Source organism: Muscardinus avellanarius (assembly GCF_963383645.1).
Source record: "Muscardinus avellanarius genome assembly, chromosome: 16".
Taxonomy (NCBI): domain Eukaryota; kingdom Metazoa; phylum Chordata; class Mammalia; order Rodentia; family Gliridae; genus Muscardinus; species Muscardinus avellanarius.
The window spans coordinates 20,416,446-20,443,463 of record NC_137802.1 but is presented as its reverse complement, the minus strand read 5'-3'; the positions used below and the strand labels follow the sequence as shown (position 1 = coordinate 20,443,463).

At 51.8% G+C, this 27,018-nt stretch overlaps 1 protein-coding gene across 2 annotated transcripts in view; it reads right to left on the bottom strand.

The window, feature by feature from the left end:
* The window catches only part of CAMKK1 (calcium/calmodulin dependent protein kinase kinase 1), a gene marked incomplete at its 3' end in the record, with an annotated part of 28,255 nt that extends 11,137 nt beyond the window's left edge, over positions 1-17,118 (bottom strand). The window contains exons 1-9 of one of the 2 annotated variants that reach the window (XM_080712771.1): positions 16,990-17,118; positions 12,668-13,069; positions 10,137-10,184; positions 9,717-9,770; positions 9,276-9,327; positions 8,255-8,388; positions 7,783-7,819; positions 6,665-6,686; positions 4,174-4,262 (exon numbers count right to left, since the gene is read on the bottom strand). In XM_080712771.1, the coding sequence (XP_080568897.1) occupies positions 4,174-4,262; positions 6,665-6,686; positions 7,783-7,819; positions 8,255-8,388; positions 9,276-9,327; positions 9,717-9,770; positions 10,137-10,184; positions 12,668-13,027 (796 nt within the window). In that variant the 5' untranslated portion in view covers positions 13,028-13,069; positions 16,990-17,118. Of the gene's footprint in view, positions 1-4,173; positions 4,263-6,664; positions 6,687-7,782; positions 7,820-8,254; positions 8,389-9,275; positions 9,328-9,716; positions 9,771-10,136; positions 10,185-12,667; positions 13,070-16,989 lie in introns of those variants that run through there. The other variant, XM_080712772.1, reaches the window with a different exon arrangement.
* Positions 17,119-27,018: the final 9,900 nt, after the last annotated feature.

Here is a 27,018-nt window from a genome sequence, read left to right as displayed (position 1 = left end):
TCCTTAGGCTGTCTCTGCTTATCCCATCAGAGTGCTGTCTACAGGCCCAAAGCCCAGTGAAACTTTTCCCCAGTCCCATCCCCCCAGTCCCATCTGGCATAAGGGTTGGATTGTGGGGACCAAGGTAGCCTATGGATGCATGGTTTCTACCCAAGGGATGTGGAAGGATGGAGTTTCAGACAGGTAAGGCACCCCAGGCCTTGGGGTAATGAGGATGAATATGGGTAGGATGAGGGTAAACCCTCCTCTCTTAGGATGAAGCTGGAATCAGAAATGGCGTAGAAGGCTACAAGCCTGCCCTTTTTTCTTTGTCCAGCACTGCTGGGAAGTGACAGGTGGCTCAAGCTGAGATGACCAGAGAAAGAAGGCGCCAACCCCACCCACGATCACCCACTGTGGGCTCCCTCCTCAGCAAATCCTCTCCCCCACTGGACCAGCAAAGCCCAGCATGTTGGAGTGAGGGGAAGACAGACGGGGAGGAGGGAAAGGGGCAGGGAGAAGCAGAGAAGAGGCGGGGGCTGAGGGTGAGCACCGTACACCAATAACCACAGAACTAACAGCCCTTTACTGATTGCCCTATGTGCCTGGCACACAAGGAACTGGACACACACTCATGAGAGCACAGGTCAGGACGCTGAAGATTTGATCACAGAAAGGGTCTCAGTCTATTTCAAACCCTAGCCTCATTCTCAACTCCAGGCTCTTTTTCCAACAGACATAATGATGGATGGACAGACAGATCAATATGTGAGTCAATGTATTACAATAATATGTCTAATTCATAACTCAATTTCTCTGTCTCAACCCCTACCACCGACAAAAGCAAACAAAACATAAAACTCTTATTCCTCCCCCAGTTTCTCCCATTCTGTTAAAGCCACATTAACAGTCACCAAAGCCTGGGGACCATCCTCAACTCCTGCCCCCAGACCTCCAATCAGTGCCCTTGAGTTCTAAATAGGTCCGACCAGCTGGGCTGGTTCCATCACTTGCATGGCTGCACTCACCCCCTGCTGAGCTCCAGGCCTGGGCCCCTCTGACCCCAGAGGACTCTCAGGGCAGCCTCAACTCTCTTTCTTAGGGCCAGAATCACAGGCAGGTCTTCAGCCTCCCTAGTTCCTCTACCCATCAGCCTAGACACTAAGCCCTGCTTCAAGGAAGCCCTCCTTTTTTCGTATGTGGTACTGGGAATTGAACCCAGGGACATTCTACCTCTGAGCTATACCCCAACCCTTCCTATTTTTTTTTTTTTTTTTTTTTTTTTTGGTGGTACTGGGGTTCCTGGAAGCCCTTCTACCTCCGGGCTACACTCCCAGACCTATGTTTACATTTTTATTTGGAAACAGGGTCTCCTAAGCCAGCGCGCGCGGCTAGCTTCGAACCTGTGTGATCCTCCTGTCTCTGCCTCCCAAGCGCGGGGATTACAAGCGTGCGCCACCACGCCCGGCTTATTTTTTTGTTTTTGAAACAGGGTCTTGCTAGGTTGCTAAAGATGTCCTTGAACCTGTGATCCTCCTAATCTTAACCTCCCAAGTACTGGGATTATAGGTATGTACCACCACACCTAGCAAAAATCATCTTTTTTGGACGGGAGAGTGAACCCGGGAACATTCTACCTCTGAGCTATACCTCTAGCTTTTTTTCCTTTTCTTTTTTTGCAGTACTGGGGAAAGAACCCAGGGGCATTCTACCTCCAAGCTATACCCCATCCCTATTTTTTTTTTTTCTTTGCGGGTTTGGGATAGAACCCAGGGGCATTTGACCTCTGAGCTACAGCCCCTGCCCTATTTTTTATTCTTTATTTTGAAACAGGGTCTCACTGAGTTGCAAAGAGCCTCACTAAGTAGCTGAGGCTGTCTGCAAACCACAATCCTCCTGTCTTAGCCTCCCCAATGCTAGGATTACAAGTGTGCGCCACCACACCCAGCTTCTTTTTTTTTTTCTTTTCTTTTCTTTCTTTCTTTCTTTTTTTTTTTTTAAACGGGTTTGGGGATGGAATCCAGGGGCATTCAACCTCTGAGCTACACCCCCTGCCCTATTTTTAAAAAAATTATTCTTTATTTTGAAACCGGGTCTCACTGAGTTGCAAAGGGCCTCACTAAGTAACTGAGATTGTCTGCGAACCATGATCCTCCAGTCTCAGCCTCCCAAATGCTGGGATTACAAGCATGTGCCACCACGCCCAGTTTCTTGTTTCTTTTTCCTTCCTTCCTTCCTTCCTTCCTTCCTTCCTTCCTTCCTTCCTTCCTTCCTTTCTCTCTCTCTCTCTCTCTCTCTCTCTCTCTCTCTCTCTTTTTCTTGATAGTACTGTGGATAAAAGCCAGGGACCTTCTGTCTCCGGGCTATACTCCCAGACCTATTTTATATTTTATTTGGATATAGGGTCTCACTAAGTTGCTAAGAGCCTCAGCTGGCTTTAAACCTGTGCGATCCTCCTGTCTCAGCCTCCCAAGTACTGGGGATTATAAGCATGGGCCACCACACCTGGCTACCTCCAGCCCTTTTCATTTTATTTTGAAACTCTGCCAAGTTTAGGCAGGGTTGTGCCTGCCACTGATCATATGAAAATAAAATTTCCCCTCCCCATCCTATACCTCTAGGCCCTTGCTACAAACTACCTGCCAATCCCTCCCTTCTGTATGCCTCAGTTTCCCCTTTTGTACAAAGAGAATAAATAATCTGAGGACCCTGGAGAGTCTGAAGCACAACGCAGACAGCCCTGTTCTTGTTGCTTGAATAAGGTCTCCACTCAACCCCCAGGAAGAATATGCTCCCAGAAAACTGAGCAAGGAGGTTTTATTGTTTCAGTACTGAACTGAACCTAGTGGCTCTTCACCACTGAGCTATATCCCCAGCCCTTTTTATCTTTTTATTTTGAGACAGGGTCTGGCTAAGTTGCCCAAGCTGGCCTCAAACTTGGGATCCTCCTGCCTCGACCTCCCAAGTTGCTGGGATTATAGGCATGCACTACTGTGCCTGGCTCGAGCTAACATTTTAGAGATGGTCAACACCCCTAGTCCCCAACCAGACAGAGCCCTAAGTGGCCCTCCTCTCCATAGGCCAGTCAGCCACCCCGTGCTGGACATTTCATATCCCTCCCCACTGCACTGCTCTAATCTCTACCTTGCCATCTGTCACTTGAGCTGTAGAAACAGCCCCCTCTCTGGCCAGCTGGCCAGCTCTTGCCCTCAGATCCAGCTACCACACAGCTGCCAGACAGAGCTTTCTAAGATGCAAATCCCATCACACCCTTCCCCTGCACAGAGCCCTCAGGGCCTTTCAGCAAGGCATTCTCGGTTCTAACAATATGGCCTGGACAATGTTTCTAGAATCCTTGTTCATTAATCAGACCCCTTTGCCCACTGGATGCTTCAACCAGATCCAACTTCTCCCCATTCCAAACAGCATAGCTCAACTCCCCTCCTGCCTCTGCTTGGCACTCTCTCTCCTACCTCATCCTCTAAAACCCGGCCAATGAACTCCTGCTCTTCCTTTGGGACCCAGGTCACAAGTGGCCTCTTCCAGGAAGCTTCCCCTGGAACCAGTGCCTTCCTAGCCGTGTCAAACCTCACCCTATATTATCTGCCCGCTTAGGTACCTGCCTCTCCTGGGCTGTAAGAACCTTGAGGTAAGGTCTGGAGCTTTATCATTTTAGCATCCTAACTGGTACATAGTAGGTACTCATCAGTGAATGGAGTGAATAAATGCAATGAATGCACAGGTGAGTAAATGAATTTCAGACTCAGAGGCTAAGTTGGCAATTTCCTTTCTGTTCAGCACCTTGGGGCCCCACACAGTTGAACTCACCTTGCCACCACCCCCAGACCTCTACCAGGACATACTCTTCCCCAAGAAGAATTCCCCAGGAAGAATTCCCCCACTTTACATCTATTAAGGACCCGTGGAAAGGCTAAGCTTGGCCAAGGACTTAGCAGAGAAAAGAGAGAGATAGCACCCACCGCTCCCATGTGCTGTGAAGACCACACATCAAAGGAGCCAGCAAAGGCCTAGAAATGTGGCATGAGCTCTGCCCACAGACAAATGCCCCACCTCTACTAATGCTGACTGGCAGGTAGATGATGGCTGACAGAAATGGCTCCAGGCCTGCTCTGCTAGACGCTCCCTATGTATCCCCTAGCCCCGGGCCCAGGGGACAGGCGGCCCCTCACTCACAGTACTCCAGGCCGAGGATGACATCCCGCAGGTAGCGGCGGGCTTGCTCCTCTGGTAAGGGCGTGTCGCAGGGCACTTCCATGACTGGCCTATGGAAAGGAGTGGGGAGGGGTATTCAGTGGGAATCAGGATGAATAAAGGCAGAGGCAGGAGAAAGGGGACAGGGGCTGGCCACTCAGGCCCCTCAGGACCTCCAGGGAGCCCTGTGTTCACAAAGGTCCCAAGGAACCAAGATTAGCCTCTTGTCCCATATAATGAAAGAAAACAAAACAAAACAAAAACACCTGTGGGGGTGGGGTGGAGGACTGGGGCTAGAGCCTAGGACTCTGCCTCTGAGCTACACTCAGTCCTTTTTATTCTTTCTTTTGAATCAGGGTCTAACTAAGTTATCCCACACTGCCCTCCAACCTGCAATCCTCCTCCAAGTACTGCGATTACAGGTGTGCACCACGGCTGCGGGCCCATTATAAGGAAAATTGTAAAACAGACACACATAGACATAAATATCCCTTTTCTTTGTGTGTGTGTGGTACTAGGGATTTAACCCAGGCAAATTCTACCTCTGAGCTACACCTCTGGCCCTATTTTTAAATTCTAAAACAGGGTCTCTGTAAATTACTGAAGACCTTACTAAGGCCGGCCATAAACCTGTGATCCTTCTGTCTCAGTCTCTCTCATGTACTGGGATTATAGGCATGTGCCACAACACCCAGCTATACTCCCTTGTCTTTTTTTTCTTTTGTACTGGAAATTGAAGCCAGGGGCATTCTACCTTCATTGGTAGAGCTCCACCAGTAGACCTTTTTATTTTTTGCTTTTGAAACAGGGTCATGCTAGGTTTCTAAGCCTCTTTTTTTATGTTTTATTTTGAAACAGAGTCTTAGTAGGATGCTGAGAGTCTCTTGCTACCTGCTGAGGCTGTCCTTGAACTTGCAATCCTCCTATCTCAGCCTCCCAAGTACTGGGATTACAGGCGTGCACGCCCCTATCAATCATAACTTCAAATCAGCTTTATCTTAATTTCCATTGGCTTGTATTTTTTTTCCAAAGATTTAATTATCTATAATCAAATAATTGCAAAGGTGCCATTTAAAGCAGTGTTTCTCTGGATCCAGATCCAATGAAGGGTCATGAAATCAATTTAGTGGGTGGCAATTATTTTTTTTCTAATGAAGTAGAATATATTTAATTTACATGTAATAATTATACTAGTTTATAAAACTTTTAGTTTAATTTATAGTATGGATAGCAATATAAACTTATACTTCTTGCTTTGAATGCCTGAAAGAATACTAAAGTGTGTGAGTGTGTGTGTGTGTGTGTGTGTGTGTGTGTGTGTGTGTGTTCTGGGATTGAGTCCAGGAGTGTTCTACCTTTGAACTACACCCCCAGCCCTGTGTGTGTGTGTGGGTAGGGGCACTAGGGATTGAACCCAGAGGCACTCTACCTCTGAGCTCCACCAGTAGACCTTTTTATTTTTTGCTTTTGAAACAGGGTCATGCTAGGTTTCTAAGCCTCCCAAGTACTAGGATTACAGGTGTGAAATACCACACAAGGCCTACTTTTTTATTTTTATTTTTTGGGGTACTGGGGAATGAACCCAGGGGCATTCTACCTTGAGCTACACCCTCAGTTCTACTTTTTATTCTTTTATTTTGAAACAGGGCCTCACTAAGTAGCTGAGTCTGGCTACAAACCTATGATCCCCCTGTCTCAGCCTCCCTAGTACTGGGATTACAAGCATGCATGCACCACCACTCCCAGCTCTATTTTTTAATTTTGAAACAGGGTCTCCCTAAGTTTCTGAGGGCCTTGCTAACTTACTGAGGCTGTCCTTGAGCTGGTGGTCCTCCTGTCTCAGTCTCCCAAATACTGGGTTTACAGGTTTGTTATCACCTCACCTGGATATCCCCAGAATCTTAAAGTGTCACCACTCCATGCCCACTTCCCAGATTGGTATTTAGGAAACACCCGGGCAGAGAACAGGATACATTGTAGGGCTTGGAAGTGAGGGTACTGACCACCCAAACCCCATGCCCACTACTCCTCAGCTGCTCTGCAAATATTCTAAAAAGTCAAACAGGGTAGATGCATGTTTGAACCCCAACCTCCACCAGCAACTTGCTGTGTAACTTGGGCAAGCCATTTAGCCTCAGATCCATTCTTTCACTCTCATAAATGGGAGGAAATAGAGTCCCACTCACTCAATTCACAAGCTTCCATCCAAATCTTCCCAGTTTTTCAAGGGCTCCTCCAAACCCACCCCTCTTCCAAAGGCCTTCCTGACTCTTCCGGCCTCAGTGACCCCCACAAGCCTTCAAAGAATGGTCCTCTTGGTCTCTACCCCTGTAGCCCTGTGACCAGAGCTCCTGAAGGCAGGGCCTAAGACTCTGATTCTCCTACAGTAGCTGACCCTGGGGCTGGGGGACACAGGGAGGGAAAGGGAGACTTGGATGAGAATTGACCTGCCTGATCAGGACGGGGAACTCACCCCTTTCTCAGGAGATCAAACACTGAAAGAAAAGAAAAGAAAAGGTAAGGTGTAGCCAGGCTGGCAAGACAGTAGATGCCCAGGTCCCTGTCTGTTCTGAAGGGCAGGAGAGGGGAGGCATGCAGGCATATTAACGGAGGGGCAGGACAGGAGTCTAAGGATACCGGAGGAAGTAAATGAATCAGAGTAGAGTCTGCTATGGACCTGCCTTATTACAGGAACCAAGTGAGACCATCCGTACAAACCCTTTCTCAAGGGGACTGAAGCTCAGACAAGGGGCAGAAATTGGCCTAAAGGGCAGAGCAGACAAGCAGGCAGGATACAGAGCAGAGACTAACACTTTGGCCTCTCATTCCTAAAACTGGTTCTCCTGTCCCATTTTTTGAAGCCTCCTCTAAGCACGTCCTAAAGCAGGCATGAGGACTTCAATATAACATTAATATTAATATGTTAACATTAGTAATAATATTAAGGATAACTAATGTGCTTTACATATAATAGGTCATTTCCTCATATCAATCCTGTGAAGTAAATGACATGGCTATCTCGTTAAAAAAATCTTATTGTGATTGAGTATTTATTTATTCATTTTCATGGTGCTAGGGAGTGAACCCAGGGCTTCACATATGCTGAGCAAACCCTCACTACTGAGCAATACACCCAATCCTGTTAACCTTGCTATTTTGTTTTTTGATACTGGGGATGGTACCCAGGGGCATTCTACCTTCAAGTTACATCCCCAGCCGTTTTATATTTTTTATTTTGAAACAGGGTCTAAGTTACTGAAGTTGGCCTTGAACCTACAGTACTCCTGTCTCAGCCTCCCAAGTACTGGGATTATCTCCCTTTTAGAGATGAGGGATTGAGGCACAGAGCTACTAGGTGGTCTGGGGACCAGTGTCCAGGCCCAGATCGGATCCACTGTCTTGCAGGTCGGCAGGAAGCATGAAGCATGGACTTGGGAATACTCGTTGACTCTACTTATTCTAGGCCTCACTCAGCAGGGCTGGGCAAGGGAACCCAGGGCATTCACATGGCCGCCTGAGGGTCACGTGCATCCCCAGGGAGCCCTGGGACCAGCCCAGGTGAGTCGCTGTGGAATAAACTGGGTCACTCACCCAAATAGAGGTTGTCCTCAGCTGGGTCATCCAGGACCTGGTCAGAGGGAGCAGACGTGGGGGTGGGGCTTGAGGAGGCATGGGATGGGGCATGGCCTTACCAACCCCAGCACCCCCAGTATGCTCTGCAGCCAGCCCAAATGTAGAGCAGGAACTACACAGGTACCAGACAGATGGGGTCTCAGCAGAATCACTGACCCCCAAGTCCTGGCCCACTACATGCATCCAGCCCTTCTCCCCTCTTACAGCAAGAAGGGGCTCACTCTTTTGCCTCACACTCAATGAAAACACCCTTGACCAGCCAGAGTTGACCCCTAATCCCTCCCTGCAGCCCCCAACCCAAGTCTGGCTTGCCTCAGGCCTCAGCCACCCTGCTCCCTCGCCAGGTCTGCACCGAGCACTGAACACTGAGCATCCCCAGCACCAGGGCTGCTCACAGGAGACTCAGGACACAGTGGTTCCCACCTCCTACCTCGATCAGTTTGACCACATTCACGTGGTCCAGCTTCTTCAGGATCGCAATCTCCTGGTACACCCGCTCCAGGGGCAGCAGCTGCTTGGCCGGCCCTCCCTGGGCAGCCTGGGACCCTCGCGGGGGAGGGCGACCTAGGACCAGGAAGGGCAGTCAACCCCTGTTCCATGAGCTGGGCCTCTTCACAACCCTGTGACCAGCCTCAAGCAAGAATCCGTGTGTGTGTGTGTGTGTGTGTGTGTGTGTGTGTGCATGTGTGTGTGTGTGTGTGTGTGTGTGTGTGTGTGTGTGTGTGTTACTAGGGACTGAACCCAGGGTTGTTTTACTCTTAGCTACACCCCCTGCCCTATTTTATTTTTATCTTTTTGTTCTGTTTTTGTGGTACTAAGGACTGAGCTCAAGGGCATATTACCTCTGAGCTACACCCCAGCCCTATTTTATTTTATTTTATTTTATTTTTGGGGGGAACAGGGTCTCACTATGTTTCAGAGGCTGGTTACAAACCTGTTTCAGCTTCACAAGTATTGGGATTACAAGCATGTACCACCATGCCCAACTTTATTTTTTTATTTTGAAACAGGGTCTTGCTGAATTACTAAAGGCTTTGTTAAGTTGCCCTTCCCCACATGCCCAGCCCCACACAACTTTTTTCTTTCTTTTTTTTTTTTTTTGGAAATGGGGCTTGTATCTAGGAGCCTTCTGCCTCTGAGCTACAACCCAGCCCAATTTTATTTTATATTTTTAGGATCTCCCTAAGTTGCTGAGGCTGGCCTCGAATCTGTGATCTTCCTGTCCCAGTGTCCTAAGTAATGGAATTATAAGCATGCACCACTACACATAGGTCAAGCAAGAATCTTGCAAGACCATGATCTTGTCCCAACCCACGGAGCACACAGAGTCCTCAGCTTTTGCTCATACTGCCCCCCACCTTCCCATCTAACCCAAACTAGCTAGAGAAAGCACAAGTCCTCCTCTGCCCCAGGCTGGCAGCTCCCAAGGACAGGATCAGATAGACGCTTACGTGGAAAGCCATACTGCTTCAGTAACTTCTTTTTAGAAAGAACTTTCATTGCCTAAAGAGAGACGGACAGAAGTGTCATTTGTGTGCAGCCAGCAGAGGCTGGTTATGTGTGGGTCGAGGTGCAGAAATGAACACAGGCATCTGCCACTGGGACTGAGCATGAGGCCCAGGTATGTGAGACTGGGGTAAGAGGTGGCCACATCTGAATCTAGGCCTTTCTCCTCTCCCTCAGTAAGCCTCAGAGGAAACCAGACTCTGGCTTGCACATCCCCAGGGTCAGAAAGCTCATTCCCTTTGCACACTCCTAGGGGCCGGGGCTCACTCCCTTACCGGAAGCCCTGTCCTCTCTCTCCAGACACTTCTGCCCTATGCCCCCCACCCCCAAACCCCCGCTTCTAGGGCCCAGCTTGCACAACACTTCCCTCCTATCCCCAGACTCACATAGTGTCTGTCTTCACTTTCGTTGTAGGCCAGCCTCACCACGCCATAGGCACCCTGTAGACAGGCATTGGTTAGCCCCACCCAGGCAGGGACACCTCCCACAGGAGCAGCTCAGGAATTGAGCCTCAGAACTCTGGTCCCTGTCCCGCAGCCCATCTCCACCCACCACGCGCTGTCTCCTAGGTATACATTTCTAAGATGGCGAGGGTACTTCTGTGCTGGCTCAGCACAGCTCCAGACTGCCTCCTTCAGTCCCTCCTGTCATCCATCATGAACTCTGGGGAGTCAGAGAGCAGGATCATCTCCCCCCACCTCCCCCTGACCTTCCTGGCTCTGCTTCCCATTCCCACCCATGGAGGAAAGAGAGTGCGAAGATCAGGAGCCCAAAAGGCCCACTGCCCTCGTCTGCCCCAGGCTTACCTTGCCAATCTCACTCTGCAGCTTGTACTGGTTCAGCTGCACACAGTCCTAGAGGAAATGGGTTGGGGAATTGGCTACAGCTTGATCCACAGGCTACACTGACCCCAGGTCCCCAGGTCTCACCATCCTCTCAAGTGTGGATGGAGAAGGTTGGTGGTGCCGTGGCCACCTTAAGTGATGAGAGCCTTAGATAATGTTTCTTATTTGTTGTTTGGTACTGGGGATGGAACCCAGGGGCATTCTAACTCTGAGCTACCTCCAGCCCTTTTTGTTTTGAAAGAGTCTTAATAAGTTACTGAGGGTCTCACTGAATGCTGAGACTGTCCTCAATCCTGTGATCCTCCTGTCTCAGCCTCCCAAGTACTGAGATTACAGATGTCTGCCACCATCCTGGTTAATAATGTTTGAAAACATGAATGGTAGAGGCCTGGCTATGCTTTGATCCCTAAGCGTAAGTGAAACACGCTTGAACTTCTGCCTGGATGCTGGGCCCAAGAGCGAGTACTTCCAGGAGCAGGTGGGTGAGAAAGATGAGGGAAGGATGAGGACACAAGACTAAGGGCCTTGGTTCAGGCACAAAAAGCTCAGCCTCTGATATCACAGACTGTGCTCAGTCGCAGAGTTTACTTTCAGATCCAATGGCAAGGACAGGGCCAGCAGCAGCCCAGAGGGTGGAGGCATGCTGGTGTCTTCTGAGTCACAGCAGACTCTAAGTCAGGATTAGGGGGGAAGGAGGGGTTGGAGCTGGGGAAGACTAGGGGGTGGAGATATATATCATCTATTTTTAAATCTCTAAGAAGACTTCTTAGGGGACAAGGGAGAGACCTATTTCCTGGGCTGAGCTGGGCTGGCAGGATTCACAGGAGGCAGGTTTTGGCTCAGATGGAGCTTTCCTGTGTAGGAAAAGACCATACTTTAGGTGGTAAGCTCTCCAGGTCTGAGGGTATGCAAACCAAAGCTAGACAACTAGGTGGTTCAGAAGGGGTAGAAATGAGCCGGTGTGGTGGTGCATGCTTGTAACCCCAGTACTTGGGAGGCTGAGACAGGTAGATCACAGGTTCGAAGCCAGCCTCAACTACTTAGTGAGGCCCTTTCCAACTTAATAAGACTCTGTTTCAACAATACAGAATCAGCCCGGCATGGTGGCGCACACTTGTAATTCCAGCGCTTGGGAGGCTGAGACAGGAGGATCACATAGGTTCGAAGCCAGCCTCGGCTACTTAGTGAGGCTCTCAGCAACTTAGTGAGACCCTGTTTCCAAATAAAATATAATATAGGGCTGGGAGTATAGCCCAGAGGTAGAAAGCCCCTGGGTTCCACCCCAGTACCACAAAATAAAATAAATAAATAAAAAATAAAGACTCAAAGCCAGGCCAATCCCTGCACTTGGGAGGCTGAGACAGGAGGATTGCGCTGGTTCAAAGCCAGCCTCAGTTGCTTAGTTAGGCTCTCAGCAACTTAGTGAGACCCTCTTTCCAAATAAAATATAATATAGGGCTGGGAGTATAGCCCAGAGGTAGAAAGCCTCTGGGTTCCACTGCCAGTACCACCAAAAAAAGAAAGAAAGAAAGAAAGAAAAAAGAAAGCCAGGAGTGGTGGCGCATGCTTGTAATCCCAGCATTTGGGAGGCTGAGACAGGAAGATCGTGGTTTGCGGAGAGCCTCAGCTACTTAGTAAGGCCCTTTGCAACTCAGTGAGACCCTGTTTCAAAATAAAGAATAAAAAAATAGGGCTGGGGCTGTAGCTTGGAGGTAGACTGCCCCTGGGTTCCATACCCAGTACCACACACACACACACACACAAAAAAAAAAAAAAAAAAAAAAATGAAGAAAGCAGCCGGGCATGGTGGCGCACGCTTGTAATTCCCACGCTTGGGAAGCTGAGACAGGAGGGTTGCATAGGTTCGAAGCCAGCCCCAGCTACTTAGAGAGGCTCTCAGCAACTTAGTGAGACCTGTTTCCAAATAAAATAGAAAATAGGTCTAGGAGTATAGCCCAGAAGTAGAAAGCCCCTGGGTTCCACTCCCAGTACCACAAAAAAAGAAAAAAAAAAAAAAAAGAAAGAAAAAAGAAAGAAAGAATCAAGCCTGACGTGGTGGCACACACTTGCAATCCCAGCATTTGGGAGGCTGAGACAGGAGGATCACAGTTCTCTCAGGCAGCCTCAGCTACGTAGCAAGGTCCTTTGCAAATCAGTGACGCACTGTTTCAAAATAAAGACTAAAAATTAGGGCTGGGGGTATAGCTTAGAGGTAGAACACCCCTGGGTTCCATCCCCAGTACTGAAAAAAAAAAAATAGGGCTGAGAGTATAGCTCAGAGGTAGAATGCTCCTGGGTTCCATCCTCAATACTGCAAAAAATTAAGTAAATAAATAAAGAATTAAAAATAGGGCTGGAGGTATAGCTCGGAGGTAGAAAGCCTCTGGGTTTAATCCCCAGTACCGCAAAAAAAAAGGGGGGGGGATAGAAACAGGCCTTCATGGAGGCCTACTGGGGGGCTCATGAGCAGCCCCTAATTCTGTGCCACTAACCTCGGCGTCAGAGATGGCGACGTGGTGGGACTCAATGGTGGGCCTTCGCCAGGCCCGGGAGGAGATGTGGTTGGCCGGCCCAGTGGCATAAGGCCCAGCCTGGGCCTCCAGGCTGCTACCCACTGGCCGCTCCTGCAGAGAGAACTTTCGAGCTGAGAGGCCAGGCCGGGCTGAGGGGGTTCTGGAAGCACTGCTAGGGACCACAGAGGCGGCTCTGACCCGGGGCGGAGGATCTACCCCATTCCTGGCAGGCTCCGAGCCTCCATCTGCCTCTTCTAAGTGGGCCATGTCGATGGCTGCTACCCGTTCAACCAGCTCTGCCCGAGGGTCCTGGCCACAGACAGCTGGGCCGCCCTCCATGGCCTTGGTGGCAGGGTTCCTCTGCGAAGCCTTGTTGGGAACCTGAGAGAGGACACAGGAGGCGTCACTGGGTCAGGACGGCCGCAGAGAGGCAGCAGAATCTGGTAGCGCCAGCCTGAGGGTCCCACAGTCACGCCTTTTCCCTGGCTGTTCTCTCTGCCCAAGTCACCAGCACCAAAATTCAGGTCTGTTCCTACTGAGAGAATTCCAGAACCTCGTGTGGCTGTGCTGTACGCCAGCCCCTAAACCTGTGTCCCCACCTGTAAACAGGCACTGTCATTTCACCAGGGAAGCACAGTGAATCTGCTACTCCAGAGTCAGGACAGACAGACCCAGGGAAAATGCCGGGAGGCCCAGCAATACTAGGACAGAAGCCACAAGCACAGCCAGCTCGGCCCGCACCGCCGGGCTGCCCAGTGACTCAGCAGTCCCACCCTTGAAGGCAGAGCATCCCAACACTGGATCTGCAGGCTGGCTTGGCCACTGGTAATGCAGAGGCGAGACTAGCTGCTCTCTTCCCTGCCCCACCCCAGCAAGAAAGTACAAGGCCAGCTAAGGGAGGAGGCTGCCATTTTGGTCTTGCTGCCAAGCAAGACTTTATTGCACTAAGAGGTCAGTCCAAGCCAAGTACTGTAATCCCAGTACTTGGAAGGCTAAGATAGAAGGATTGCTTGGCAATTTAGTGAGACTCTCAGCAACCTATTGAGACCCTGTTTCAAAATAAAAAAAAAATAAATAAAAGGACTGGGGATGTAGCTCAGAGGCATAAAATGAATGCTTCTGGGTTCAATTCTCAATCTCTTTCTCTCTCTCTCTCTCACACACACACACACACACACACACACAATCAGTCCTTCCAGTTTGCTCACCTGGCTAAAACATTTGCCACATCTTTTCTGGCTGAAATGCTCCCCAAGTCTGGCCTCACAACTGCCCTGCCCTGCTGCTGACTGAGCCCAGCACAAGCTGGCGGCCCCAGCTCCAGCCCCACCCCTTCCAGCCAGGATCCTGGCCTACACCCTGCCCCCAGGCTGTACCCTAGCAGGCCAGAGCCCTGCTCTTCCCTGGGTTGGAAGTAGCATCTTCTCAAGGAAGGAAGGGAGTCCTGTCAGTTGGTAACTTCCTCTGTGCCTGCACAGTGAGTTGGAGTATGACTCCTGTTTCACCCTCCTTGCTTTGACAGATAAGGGGGATGAGCAGCTGGAGTGCACTGGCCATGGCGGAGCCTGGGCTGGGCTCCTACAGGTTCCCAGGCAAGTACCTTCCCCACCCTGAGCCCCAGCCTCCCCATCTATACAGACACTATCCCTCCCCAGACCTCCTAGGCTCACAGCATGGCTTGGGGCTTTAATGGGAGTAAGGTCATGGTTCAGACCCTCTGCCTGTCAGAATGTTGAATGAATGGAAACCTGGAGGTCACAGAGCTGATGCTAACATGCAGAAAGGGAGAGGAAGGAGATCCAGTAAAAGACATAGAAACAGGACCTAGAGGAGTGAGAGGGTGGGGGTATAAGGCTGGAGCACCAGGGAGACCTTCCTGGAGGAGGTAAGGGGGCAGCCAGAAAGGAGGTGGCAAGACTGCTCCTGCCAGCTTCCCCCACCAGGGGCTGAGGGCTCTTCTGCCTAGTCTCCTAGAGATGGCTGTGGGCTTCAGTGTGGCTCAATAAGTACTTTTTGCATGACTGCCCGCGCAGTGATCATCACAGCGCTGTTCCCATTACACAGATGGGAAAGCAGCGTAACTAGCCTCAGGCTCCAGGACACATACAGGGATGGGGTTGCAGAGTCAGCTCTGCAGCTCTGCCCTCTCGTCCCAGGCAGTGGCCAAGGGACTGAGAGGCACCAGGGCCAGAAGCCACAGGCTCCCCATGCCCATACAATTTGCATATGATTTCCCTGAGGTAGCTGTTCCCCCAAGAGGCCACCCTGCTTTAGCTCCCTTTGCCCTTTTTTGGGGGTGGGGGGTGCTGTCATGAAGCAAAGGTGGGAGGGGTTCAGTTCTCCCTCCCAGGGCAGGGGGCGGGGCTGTGAGGTACAAAGAAGTGGACACCCTTTGGGGATTCAGAACAAAGCCAGCTGGGAAGGAAGCTTCTTAGAAGTGAGTTGTGATTGCCTGGGACAAGTTGAGCCCAGATGGATGCGCTGGCGGCAGCGGGGAGGTGACTGTGAGGGCTGACGTCAGGCCCTGTATCCATCCCTCCTCCCTCCCCACCGCCTGGATCAAATTCAGGTGACTAAGCTTGTCATTTAGTGGGAGGCAGCCGGGGAGGCCCGAGGTTCCTGCCGCGTGTCCGGGAGACAGGGCTTGGCACCCAAGGCTGAGCATGTGTCCAAGCGAGAGAGAATGCTGGAGCCGAGCTGTGTGCTGAGCACGCTGTGTGTCTGTGTGTGTTGCAGATCCACACCTTAAGCACATGTGTGTGGAGACTGAATGCTCTCGATGTGGTCTACGTGCACACACGAGTGAGCCTGCGTACCTTGAGGTCCACATGAACACATGCCCCAGGATTGGGGCTGGGGGCCTGCACCCCTGGGGGTCTCTGGGATCCCCACTACAGAAGGTTAAGTCTGAACTTCACACATGGGTCACCAGTCCTACTGGCCTGGCCTGTGTCCCAGGTGGAGCCCAGCCTTCCCTAGGGGCTCATCCAGGGGGTCTCTCAAAGCCCTGCCCAAGCTGAGTCCACAGTGGACACCTTTGCAGAAACTGAGAGGCCACATGGGCAAACAGGAAACTGGACAGGCAGGCAGGAAGCCAGGCCCGGCAATGAGTCCTGTCAGTACAGGGGCCTCCTAGGGGCTGGCCTGGCACCATGCCCAAGGGTGGTCAGACATAGGCCCGCCCTCACTGGACAGAGCTCTGACCCTGTCCTCCCAGGCTTAAACAAGTCACCAGGCTTCTGGGAGCCTGTTTCTTCACATATGAATCAAACACATGGCCAGCATCCTGTCTGCTCCCAGAGAGACAAGAAAGAAAGTCAGTGAAGTTGTGGACACTGAAGCAGTTTGTGACTGATATAAGGTTGACATCTCCACTTCTAGAAGCCCTGGTATGCAAACTGAAAACCAGCACCCCCACACACACCAGGCTTCTTCCGCTAGGCTGCCCCCACAAACATCCACCACTCCCAAGTAGGCAAGCTCGTCAGAACATGCCCCATCCAGGTACGTCCCTCAACGGAGCCCCAGAGCAGACAGACCCTGCCATCATTCATGCGGGCTCAAGCAGCCTGTCCGAGCTAATTTCATTCTGAGTTCTGCAAATGCAAGATGCTGCGAACCCCAATGCCAGGCTGAGGCAGGGGACTAGCTACCAAACAGGCCAAGAATGAGCGACCCTGACCAGCAAGGCCTGGCTGTAAAGGAAAGCTGCAGAGGGCTGGTGGCCACCCTGGCAAAACCCACTGTCTGCCCACTATGACTCTGTTTATGCTCCTGACAAGGGTCTGATGGCCCCCATGATGGTCTCCACATAATCTTCTGCCCCCGCCCCCGCTTGGGATGACTCAGTTCCCTGGAGGGAGGCCCAGAGTCTGATGCCAAGTCATGCTTGAGGACGCCTGCTGCAAGGACGCCCTTCTACCACCCCTGGGAGCTCCTGAGCCCCGACATAGTCTCTGAGTCTGCCTTGCCACAGCCACCCTGAGAGTGTCCCTGTAGCCCCAGGGCTCACCAAGGGAGGATGATGGTCCTCCACCCTCTCTCTACCACTTCCCTTCCAGTGCCTCCAGCTCACCCCTTTCCAACAAGCTGCCTCCTCCCCCTTCTGTTCCTGGGTAGCTAGGCTCCAACAGGGCCCCAAGTCAAAGCAGCATCCTCCCCCAAACCTGCTCTTCCTCCTCCATCTCCACTGCAGAGGTGGAAACGACAACCTCCCAGCTCTTATTGGCCCCAGGCCAGAAACCCAAGAGCCAGAGGATCCTCTCCCCCTTGTCATCCAGGCACCCCCACCTTACACCTACTCTCCACTCTGGCTGCTCGGAGCCTCTCAAACTGCAGACTCTGTTCTGCTGCCAGGCCTTTGTACAAGCTGTGCCTTCTGCCAGGAACACGCCTCCCTCTCCCTTGCAGCCTGAAGGACAACTCAGCTCTCTTCTCTTCTGAAGCCCTCTCTGATCTCACCACTGCCAGCTGCGTGAGATCACCAAGTTGAACCTCTTAAAAAGTCCAGGTTTTAGGGGAATAAAAGTTCAGATTCTGACTTCCACAGTCCTTTCCCTGCTTTGGCCACACGGGCCTCCCTGCCTCCAGGTTCATTATTCCCACTCCACCCCACTCCGTTCTCCACAACAGTTGCTAATGGGAGGATTTCTTCTTTCTTTCTTTTGTTTATTCATTCATTCTTTCTTTTTTTCAGTACTGGGGATTGAACCCAGGGAAGTCTACCTCTAAGCTACATCCCCAGCCCTATTTTTTCTTCTTTATTTTGAAACAAGGTCTCACCAAATTGTGGAGGGCCTCACTCAGCCTCCCAAATACTGGGATTACAAGTGTGCACCACCACGCCCAGCTAATAGGAGGATTTCTACCATGCAAACATGGCTATAGTTCTCCCAGACCTGGTCTTCCAGGAACTTGGAGTCTGTGAGGCAGGGAAGCAGGACACCTAGCCTCCGGTTGAAGAACAGCAAGAGACACGGGCTCCTGGGATGCAAATCCAGAGTTACTCATTTGTGCCATAAATACATGGAACACCTTCTATATGCCAGGCATGGTGCTGGGTACCAAGAGATGGTACAGCAAACCAAAATGACAAAAAAGTTACTGCTTTCACACAGTTTGATTTCTAATAGGGGCTGTCATAGGCACTGTGAAGAAAACCACAGCAGTAAAGAAGATCAAGAATAGGGGCCAAAACCGGGCGTGGTGGCACAGGCTTGTAATCCCAGCATTTGGGAGGTGGAGACAGGAGGATCACGGTTCGGGGACAGCCTCAGCTACTTAGTAAGGGCCCTTTCCAACTCAGTGAGACCCTGTTTCAAAATAAAGAATAAAAAATAGGGCAGGGGGTGTAGCTTGGAGGTCAAATGCCCCTGGGTTTCATCCCCAGACTTGCAAAAAGAAAAAAAGAAAAAAAAAAGAATAGGGGCCAAGCTGGGCGTGGTGGCACACACTTGTAATCCCAGCATTTGGGAGGCTGAGACAGGAGGATCTCAGTTCACAGCCAGCCTCAGCTACTTAGTGAGCCCCTCAGCAACTTAGTGAGACCTTGTTTCAAAACAAAGAATAAAAAATAGGGCTGGGGGTGTAGCTCGGAGGTAGAATGCCCCTGGGTTCCATCCCCAGTAGGGGAGGAGGAGGAGGAGGAGGAGGAGGAGGAGGAGGAGGAGGAGGAGGAGGAGGCCTTTCCAATGCAGGGTTAGGGAGGGAGCAGCATGGCGCCAGGGGAAGAGCATTTCAGGCAGAGGGGCAACAAGTGCCAAAGCCATCAGGTGGGATGGTGCTTGTTCTTTGGGACAAGGATGAGGTGGCTGGAGTGGAGGTACTGGATGACAGAAGGAGCTACATCTGGAGAGAAGGCCCAGTCCACTCTGCTAGTCTCAGGGATGGTTTTCTTGGAGGGTTCCTTTTTGACCACTGAGTAGGATTTCAGGAGGAAACGATGGACGTTAACACTGCGAGGGCTCTTTCCTGGTTGGAACTCAGGGCTTGGCTTGGGGGTAGTGCGAGGCTTTGTGGACAAACACCAGACCATCAGGGCAGAGGGCAGTCCGGCAGGAGAATGATTCAGTTGGATGAGGTTTAAAATGACTCTGGCTGCGGGGACTAGAGCGAAAACCTAAGAGCAGGCGGAGGGTCCCCACAGTGTTTTGCCTAGGATAGTCTGGCACGCAGTAGGTGCTTATCTGTACGTGCTGAATGAAGGCGCGGAGGAGGGTTGCGGGGAAGGCCAGTACCTGCTCCCTGGGATGCTCAAGGACAAAAGTTGTGTTCATGTTGCAGGCTCCTGAGCCCGCCCGCAGATGCTCATCCCCGGGCACCCACCACAGCACGGTCCTGGGACCTGTGGGCTGCGCCACAGCCCTCCTAGCACACTCCTGCGACGCCCGCAAGACGCACACGCCCACGTCCGCGTGACCGGTGCTCATCAGCCACTCCATCCTGAAAAGCTCCCCTCTCACACACACAGGCACACTCCCGCGTCCACGTGACACGCACACACCCGCCTCCAAACACCACACGGCTTCCCGCGCACGTGTGCGCTCTCCGAGCCACCACCCTGCGCCCGCGGGGCCCAGAGCCGCAGCGCCCGCCCCCCGCCGCCCCCGGCCAGGGAAAGGCTGCGCAGGAAAGCCGCACGCCGCATCCGTCCCATTCATCACCCCGCCCCCCGCTCCGGGAGGAAGACTCACCCCAGGGCCGTGGGAGGAGCGCGCCGCGGAGATTCACACGTGGGTGCACGCGTCGGGACCCACGCTGCATAGACGCCGTCTCCACCTAGAGCCTGGGCGGGGTGGACAGTGAGCCGGCTGTGGACGTAGTCCCGCGGACATCGCTGGGGAACGGACGCAGATGGCCCGGCGCCCGCCTAGATGCGCGCAGACCTGGCTGCCAGCTCAGACCCAAGCAGGATCGGGGAGACACTCCACAGACCCGGCCCGCAGATAGAGGCGGAGGATCCCTGCATGGACCGGGTCCTAGCTGCCCCCATGGACGCGGCCTCGCAGACCACCCTTCTCCCCAGCAAGCTTGCAGCGTTCCGACTGCAGCTCCCCGCCGCGGGTCCCGCCCGCGACCCTACCTCGGTGCCGGGCGACGGTCTCCACGGCCCCCGAGGAGGCCGGGCTCGCCCCCGCGGCGCGCGCCCCGCCCCGCCCGCCTGGCCCGGCCGGGATCGCCGAGCTCCGACCGCCGGCGCCGCCGCTCCAGACAGCGCTCCTTCCCCGCCCTCCGCCGCGCCCGGCCCATGCTCATTGGTCGGGCCGCGCGGCCCCCCAGCACGGTCCAATCAGAACCCGAGACTCCCGCCCCTTCTGGAGGGGAGGGGCCGCGGCGGGTGGTGGCTCCGGAGGGGCCCCGAGGCCCTGCCGAACCTTGACACGCCCCCTGTGCGCGCGAACAGGCTGTCTGGGATCCCCCGAAACCCCTCAGGCCGCGTCGCAGACCCCTTAGCTGGGGCCTGGAAAATACGGGTGCTTCCCCTGAAGCCTTAGTCTCCCCAATCCCGGCCTGTAGGCGCAAGAGCGCCCCCTCCCTCTGGGGTGAGGCTTGGAGCGTGCTAGGGAGGGGCGTGCGGAGCACAGACGAGGCCCGAGGCCGAGGCCGTCGCTGGGGAAGAAAGGCCTTGAATGCATCCTCAAGGGTTTAGCCTTGGGCTGAGTGGGCTGTAGGGAGGCCCGGAGGAGATTTAGCAAAGGCTGGGGTCCAGTGGGATCATGTATGGCGAAGGTCTCTTTGAGCAGATGGCAGAAAAAAACCTAGCTGGGGCCTAGGGAACAGAGAAAATCCCACAGGAAGAAGTGCCTAGCGGTGGTTGTCCTGGGGGCTCTGCCCCTCACCTCTCCCCTGGGGGGTTCACCACCCCGCTCAGTTCTTCTAAGTGCTATCGCCTGTCAACTCCCACCTGCCTCAAACAGAGCACCATATCACCCCCCAAATCCAGCCTCTCGTGTCCCTGTCTCAAACTGCACTCAAAGACCTGCAGGTCACTTGCAGCCTACCTATTTCCTGCCCCAACCAGTCTAGCACCAGGCCCTGCCATCCTGCCTCCTCAATAAATGCTCCTGGAATATATCCACCCCCTTCCCCTCCCTTGGCTCAGGCCACCACCACCATCTTGCACCCTACTGCTGCAGTAGCAACCTCCCTTGCCCCCCCCCTCCAGTCTCACTTCCCCCTGGCCTTTCTCCACCTGGCAGTTAGAGCAGTCTTTCAGAAGCACAAGTCCAACTAGTCAGCTTCAGCTTAGGAATCTTCCATGGCTCACCACTCCCTGAGAATAGGTCCAGTCAAGCCCTCCATAACCTCACTCCTAACCAGCTGCCTGCCTGACTCTGGCTTGTCCTTCTGGTTTAAGTTCAATGCTGCTTCTACCAGGAAACCTTTCAGTGACCTTCTCTATGCACGGCCTTTCCTAGGAACTTCCTTGTACCCAGCAACTGTTTATATGCCTGTTCCCCAACTGGACTAGGAGCTCCTAGAGGGCAGGGATTGCGCCTGATCCACCCAGCACAACATGACACATTCACGGTGCTCATTAATGTTTGTCGAATGAATAACATAGGATATGACAACTGGAAGGAGCTGAACATCTAAGGGGCTGGAGTTCAGGGAAGAGGGCTAGGCAAAAGGAACTTTTGTGCTTTCGTTTTGTTTTGAGATGCTGGGTACTGAGGCCCTTACTCATGCTAGGCAAGTGCTCCAACCCTGAGCTATACCTCTAGCCTTCAAAAGACAGTTTTGAGAGTTTCAGAAAAGACCCCAATTGTAAACAGAGCCATAGGGCCAAGGACAAAGTACTTGCTTGTAAGGGTTAAAGAATTCTGTACCAGGTAGAATCAGAATTCTGACCTAGGTAACAGAAATGCCACATCTAAGCCCCAGGAAGGCAGTCCTGGGCTGATGACTGCTCCACAGACCTCCCAGAAGTGGCTCCTCCTTGCCGGGCATGGTGGCGCACGCTTGTAATTCCCGTGCTTGGGAGGCTGAGACAGGAGGATCACACAGGTTCGAAGCCAGCTTCAGCTACTTAGTGTGGCTCTCAGCAATTTAGTGAGACCCTTTTTCCAAATAAAAATACAAAATAGGTCTGGAAGTATAGCCCACAGGTAGAAAGCCCATTGATTCTACCCCCAGTACTACCAAAAAAAAAAAAAAAGAAGTGGCTCTTCCACTCATCGCTCCAGCCCTCTGGGTGTGGCCCCTGTGCTCAAAGTTTAGAGCCGGGCTAGACCTCCAGCCGTCATGGATGCAATGCAGGTAGTGGGATGAAAAAGAGGGTAAGGGATCTGCGCCAATGCTCTTTTAAGGAAAGGCTCCCAGGTGTCACAGGGCACTTGCCCTTAGCTTGAACTTAGTTGTATGACCAACCAGACCCAGTTGCAAGAGGCAGAACAGGAAATGTAACTTACATCCTAGCAACCACATGTCCAACCAAGAAGCAAGGGTTGTATCCCCAGAAGGAAAAGAGACACCTGGGGCCAGCTGGGTGGGATTAAGGAGAATAGCCCTGTGTGGCATGCTCGGTGCAGGACATATTTGCACATATCTTACCCAGCCCTACAGAGGCTGTCATTATCCCTGACTCACAGAGGGGACTGGAGCATTAAGCAACCTTCTCAACCACACAGTGAGCTGTGACAGACCTGCAATTGACGCCCTACTGTCCTGCATGCCAGGCCCGCAGGGAGATCAGGAGAGGGCGGATCGAGGAGTTGAGGGAAGGAACCTCTGAACAAGGAGGGCTTGAGCCACGTGTCAGATGCTGATGAGCCAGTCCCCACTTTGTTTTGCCAGCAAGGACGCTGCTGGTGACCTTGGCAAGGGTACCTAGAAGTGGTGGTGGTAGAAGCCAGTTGCAAAGGAAAGTAAACTGGTCTTTCTGGGAGGTGGCAATGAGGGAGTGTGGGCCTGGGGGAGGGCTGCGGCCCTTGCTGGAGCTCTCTGGCTGGGTGGAGAGAAGAGGACTTTTCTGCTCTTGCAGGAGGGAAGGGGACAGGCAGGGCTGAAAGGAAGACTGAGAGGAGGTCCTGTATTGTAAAATCGGAGCCAGGTATGGTGGCACACACCTGCAATACCAATACTTAAGACTGAGACAGGAGGACTGCAGGGTTTGAAACAATCTCAGCAACTTAGCAAGACCCTTAGCAACTTAATGAGACCCTATTTTCAAATAAAAATAAAATAGGGGTGAAAGTGTAGCTCCAAGGTGGAAAGCCTCCTGGGTTCAATTTCAAGTACCACAAAATTAAATGAATGGATAAATAAATAAATATGAGCCACAGTTATTGGTTGAGGAGGAGGCAGCAGACGGTCAAGTGTACAATCTGGTAGCCACTAACTACATATGACTTTCTTTCTTTCTTCTTTCTTTCTTTCTTTCTTTCTTTCTTTCTTTCTTTCTTTCTTTCTTTCTTTCTTTCTGCTCTACTGAAGATCAAACCCAGGGGGCACTGAGCTCTAACCTCAACCTTTTTTTTTTTTTGCAGTACTAGAGATGGACCCAGGGAACTCTATCTCTGGGCTCACCCCAGACCTTTCTTTCTTTTTTTTTTTTTTTTTTTTTTTTTTTTTTTGCAGGTCTGGGGATGGAACCCAGGGACAGTCGGCCTCCCAGCTACACCCCCTGCCCTATTTTCTATTCTTTATTTTGAAACAGAGTCTCACTAAGTTGAGGAAGGCCTCACTAAGTAGCTGAGGCTGTCCACAAACCGCGATCCTCTGGTCTCAGCCTCCTGAATGCTGGGATTATAAGCATGCACCATCACGCCCAGCCAGATCTATTTTTTTTATATATTTTATTTGAAAACGGGGTCCCAGGTCAGGTGTGGTGGCACACGCTTGTATTCCCAGCATTCAAGAGGCAGAGACCGGAGTATCACGGTTTGCAGACAGCCTCAGCTACTTAGCAAGGCCCTTGGAATCTCAGTGAGACCCTGTTTCAAAAAAAAAAGAGAGCCGGGCATGGTGGCACACGCTTGTAATCCCCGCGCTTGGGAGGCTGAGACAGGAGGATTGCGCAGGTTCGAAGCCAGCCTCAGCTACTCAGTGAGGCTCTCAGCAACTTAGTGAGACCCTGTTTCCAAATAAAATATAAAATGGGTCTGGGAGTATAGCCCGGAGGTAGAAAGCCTCTGGGTTCTACCCCCAGTACCACCAAAATAAAAATAAAAATAAAAACACTATAAAATAGGACCGAGGGTGTAGCTTGGAGGTAGAATGCCCCTGGGTTCCACCCCCTGTACAGAAGAAAGAAGAAGAAGAAGAAAAAGAAGAAGAAGAAGGAGGAGGAGGAGGAGGAGGAGGAGGAGGAGGAGGAGAGAAAGAAAGAAGGAAAGAAAGAAAGAAAGAAAGAAAGAAAGAAAGAAAGAAAGAAAGAAAGAAAACAGGGTCTCACTAAGTAGCTGAGGCTGGCTCTGAACCTGTGCGATCCTCCTGTCTCAGCCTCCCAAGTACTAGGATTACAATCATGTGCCACCATGCCCAACTTCATTTTTTTTTTTTCGGTACTGGGGATGGAACCCCAGTGCATTCTACCTCCAAGCCCAAGCTACACCTTTTTTATTCTCTTTATATTGAAACAGGGTCTCACTATGTTGCAGAGGGCCTCACTAAGTAGTAGCGGAGGCTGTCTCCAAACCACCATCCTTCTGTCTCAGCCTCCCAAATGCTGGGATTACAAGCATGCTCCACCATGCCTGGCTTCCAACATCATTTTTAATTTTGAGACAGAATCTCACAAAGTGGCCCAGGCTGGCCTCAAACCTGAGACCCTCCTATCTCAGCCTCTCAAGTACTGAGATTATAGGTGCATGCCATCACATCTGGCCACATAGAGCTATTTAAATGAAGGCCAGAGCTGGGTGTAATTCTGGGTCTTGGGAGGTTGAGACAGGAAGATCACAGGTTCAATGCCAGCCTCAGCAACCTAGCAAGACCCTGTTCAAAACAAAACAAAACAAACTTTTTTTAGGGACTGGGGGTATAGCTCAGAGGTAGAATGCCTCTAGGTTCAATCCCCAGTACCACACACACACACGGACACACACACACACACACACACACACACACACATAAATAAATATAGTAAACCGAGTGTGATGGCACACACTTCTAATCCCAGTACTTAGGAGACTGAGACAGGAGGATCATAGGTTTGAGAACAGCCTCTGTAATGATACTCTCAGCAATCTAGTGAGAGTGTTTCAAACTAAAAGATAAAAATAGGGCTGGGTGTGTGACTCAGAGGTAGAACTCTTGTAAGTTCAATTCCCAGTACTCAAAAAAAAAAAAAAAAACTGAAACAGAAAAATAAATGAAGTAAAAGTAAGTATAGTAAAAGTTGTTCCACATTCACATTGGACACATTTAAGTTTTTGTTGCAGGCAAGACCCTCGTCCCTCCTTGGGACGCCCTCAGATCCCACTCCTAGGAGGCAGTGCCCTCCTCACCCCGTTGCATGAGGTCACTCCCGGGCTCCTGAACTTGGCCCAGTGCCAGTCCTCATTGCCTTGGGAGGACTGGGAAGAGCACCAGTGTCCAGGGCTCTGCCAGGACAATGTCCACGGACAGGCACAAACAGCCCAGGACTGATCCTGCTGGCCCAGATCACTACCTACATCAGCAGACCCAGAGAGCCTCGCGATTGCTCAGCCTTGAACTTCACAGATGGCCACGCTGAGTTTCAGAGAGGCCTGGGAAGAAGGCAAAGAAGGCACACATGATGGGAAGAAGGCAAAGAAGGCACACAGGTAGTCTCACTCCTTTTATTGTACGCCACCCCTCCCTTTCCCCAGACCTTGGGTCCTGACAGAGCCAGGCAGGAGCTGGGCTGGGGCTCAGGCAAAAAGCCTAGATTGGGCACAGGCTCCCATGCCAGCCTGGGGCAGCTGAGTAAGAGTCCGGGGCCAGAAGGACTGGCCTGGCCTGGCCCACTGGGGAAGAAGCATCTCCCCATGATGGTGACCTAGCATGGACTTGGGGATGTAGGTGTCAGGGATTGTGTTTGTGGGGCCCGTGGAGTTCAAATGCATGGTGAAGATAGTGGGCTGTGTGGGTAGGTGGGCATGCATGCGGTGTGGTGCATGGGTCACCAAGTGGCATGTGAACACACTATATACTTGCTGAGAGTGTTTGGGACCCTGCTCAGTGCCCACACCCTCTGGGTGGGCCAGACCCCGGATAAGTCTGACACCTGATCAGGAGCTCAGAGTCAGAAAGTTCTAGGACAGCAGGGGGGTTTTGGTGTTTTTTATTTTTGTTTGCTTTTTAGGTACTGGGGATTGAGCCCAAGGGCACACCCCAACCCCATTTTATTTTGAAACAGGGTCTCGTTAAGTTACTGAGGGCCTTGCTATGTTGCTGAGGCTGGCCTCAAACCTGCAACCCTCCTCTCTCAGCCTTCCTTGTACTGTGGTTACAGGCATGCCCCACCACGCCCAGCTAAGACAGCAGTTCTTAAACCTCAAACGGCCTAGATGGTTGCCATCTGTGCAGATTATGTGGCCAGCCTGGAAGCTTTCAGCTGAGGGGTGGGCCCAGGCACCTGCTCCCCAGGAAAATATGAAGCTGGGTGGAAAAGGGGCTGAAGCAGATCTGCCCCACAGAACTTTCTTCCATGACAAAACGTTCTGTGCTGTCCAACATGGCAGCCAGTGGCTACATGTATCTTACTGAATAGTCGAAATGTGGCTAGTTCCACTGAGGAATTTTTCATTTTATTCCATTCATTCATTTAATTTTTTGTGTGTGTGTGGTACTGCAGATGGAACCTGGGGGCATTGTACCTCCGAACTATACTCCCAGCCCTATTTTTTTATTCTTTAATTTGAAACAGGGTCTCAATGAGTTGCTAAGGGCCTCACTAAGTAACTGAGGCTGTCTGTGAACCAAGATCCTCCCTCCAGTCTCAGCGTCTGGAATGCTGGGATCACAAGCTTCCAGCTCATTCATTTAAATTTAAATAGTCACCTGTGGCTAATGGCAGCCCTGATGGAGAGCACAGATCTAGAGAAACTGAGCCAACAAGATGGATAATGAAGGGTGCAGGAGGTAAACACAAAGCCAGGGTGCCCATGTGCGCTGGGCCCTGCCCATCCCAGCTTTCTGTGACAGGAGCAGCTGAGACTGCGGCAGGGCTGTCTGGACATGGTATGGAGTTGGGGCCCTAAATTGCACATGTCTTTCTTAGTGTTTGCCCTGAGCCTTTGTGGACAAAAGTGTGTTCACTTGGCAGGACACGCTCTAAGGAGACCCCTTCACCCTGGCTGGCACCCACCAGGGCCCCAGCCTGAGCCCTCATGCTGCAACCAATCTGGAGTCGGGGCTGAGGG